General features: G+C 40.2%; 1 protein-coding gene across 1 annotated transcript in view; it reads right to left on the minus strand.

Annotated features, from left to right (window-relative positions):
- The window catches only part of LOC119581759 (E3 ubiquitin-protein ligase synoviolin B-like), a 12,763-nt gene that overhangs the window by 2,155 nt on the left and 10,048 nt on the right, over positions 1 to 560 (minus strand). Inside the window, exon 11 of the mRNA XM_037929892.1 lies at positions 119 to 348. Coding sequence (XP_037785820.1) covers positions 119 to 348 — 230 coding nt within the window. The remainder of the gene's footprint in view (positions 1 to 118; positions 349 to 560) is intronic.

Here is a 560-nt window from a genome sequence, read left to right on the forward strand (position 1 = left end):
ACATATGTACAAATGAGAAAATCAACCAAAGTCATATTATATTCAAACCCCAAGTACTATCCCCTCAAGATTAGCTAAATATACCTTTAGAAAGAATTATAAAAACTGAAACCTGTACCTGGCTGCCTCATCATTTGAGGTTACTGAAGTTGCCCCTTTCGAGGAATCTGGATCTCTTGAGTTTGCTCTGTCTGTTGATGCAGCCACTATAGGCTCTGCTGCCTGTGAAGAACTAGGCTCCGGTTCTGATGCAGGCTCTGTTGCTCCTGCTTGTTGTGGTGCAACATTCCTTGGTATGGACTGACTGTTCATGTCTAGCGATGCAACAACCGATGCATACTGGTTCATCTGCAACAGATTTTTGTCCTTTAGGTCCAGGGTACAGTGTACAGATGCCGCTCTTTTATATGAAAGGAATTTTGGCAAAATAATAAGAAATAAAGTACATGTTTTGAGAACACCCATCATTTCAGTTGTTTTTAATTACATGCAATACCCAAAATGAATGACAGCAAACAGGACTGAGGAATGCTTAAGACTGGTTTCAGTGTTAATGCAAG

This window comes from Penaeus monodon, chromosome 15 (genome assembly GCF_015228065.2).
Source record: "Penaeus monodon isolate SGIC_2016 chromosome 15, NSTDA_Pmon_1, whole genome shotgun sequence".
In the NCBI taxonomy this organism is placed as follows: domain Eukaryota; kingdom Metazoa; phylum Arthropoda; class Malacostraca; order Decapoda; family Penaeidae; genus Penaeus; species Penaeus monodon.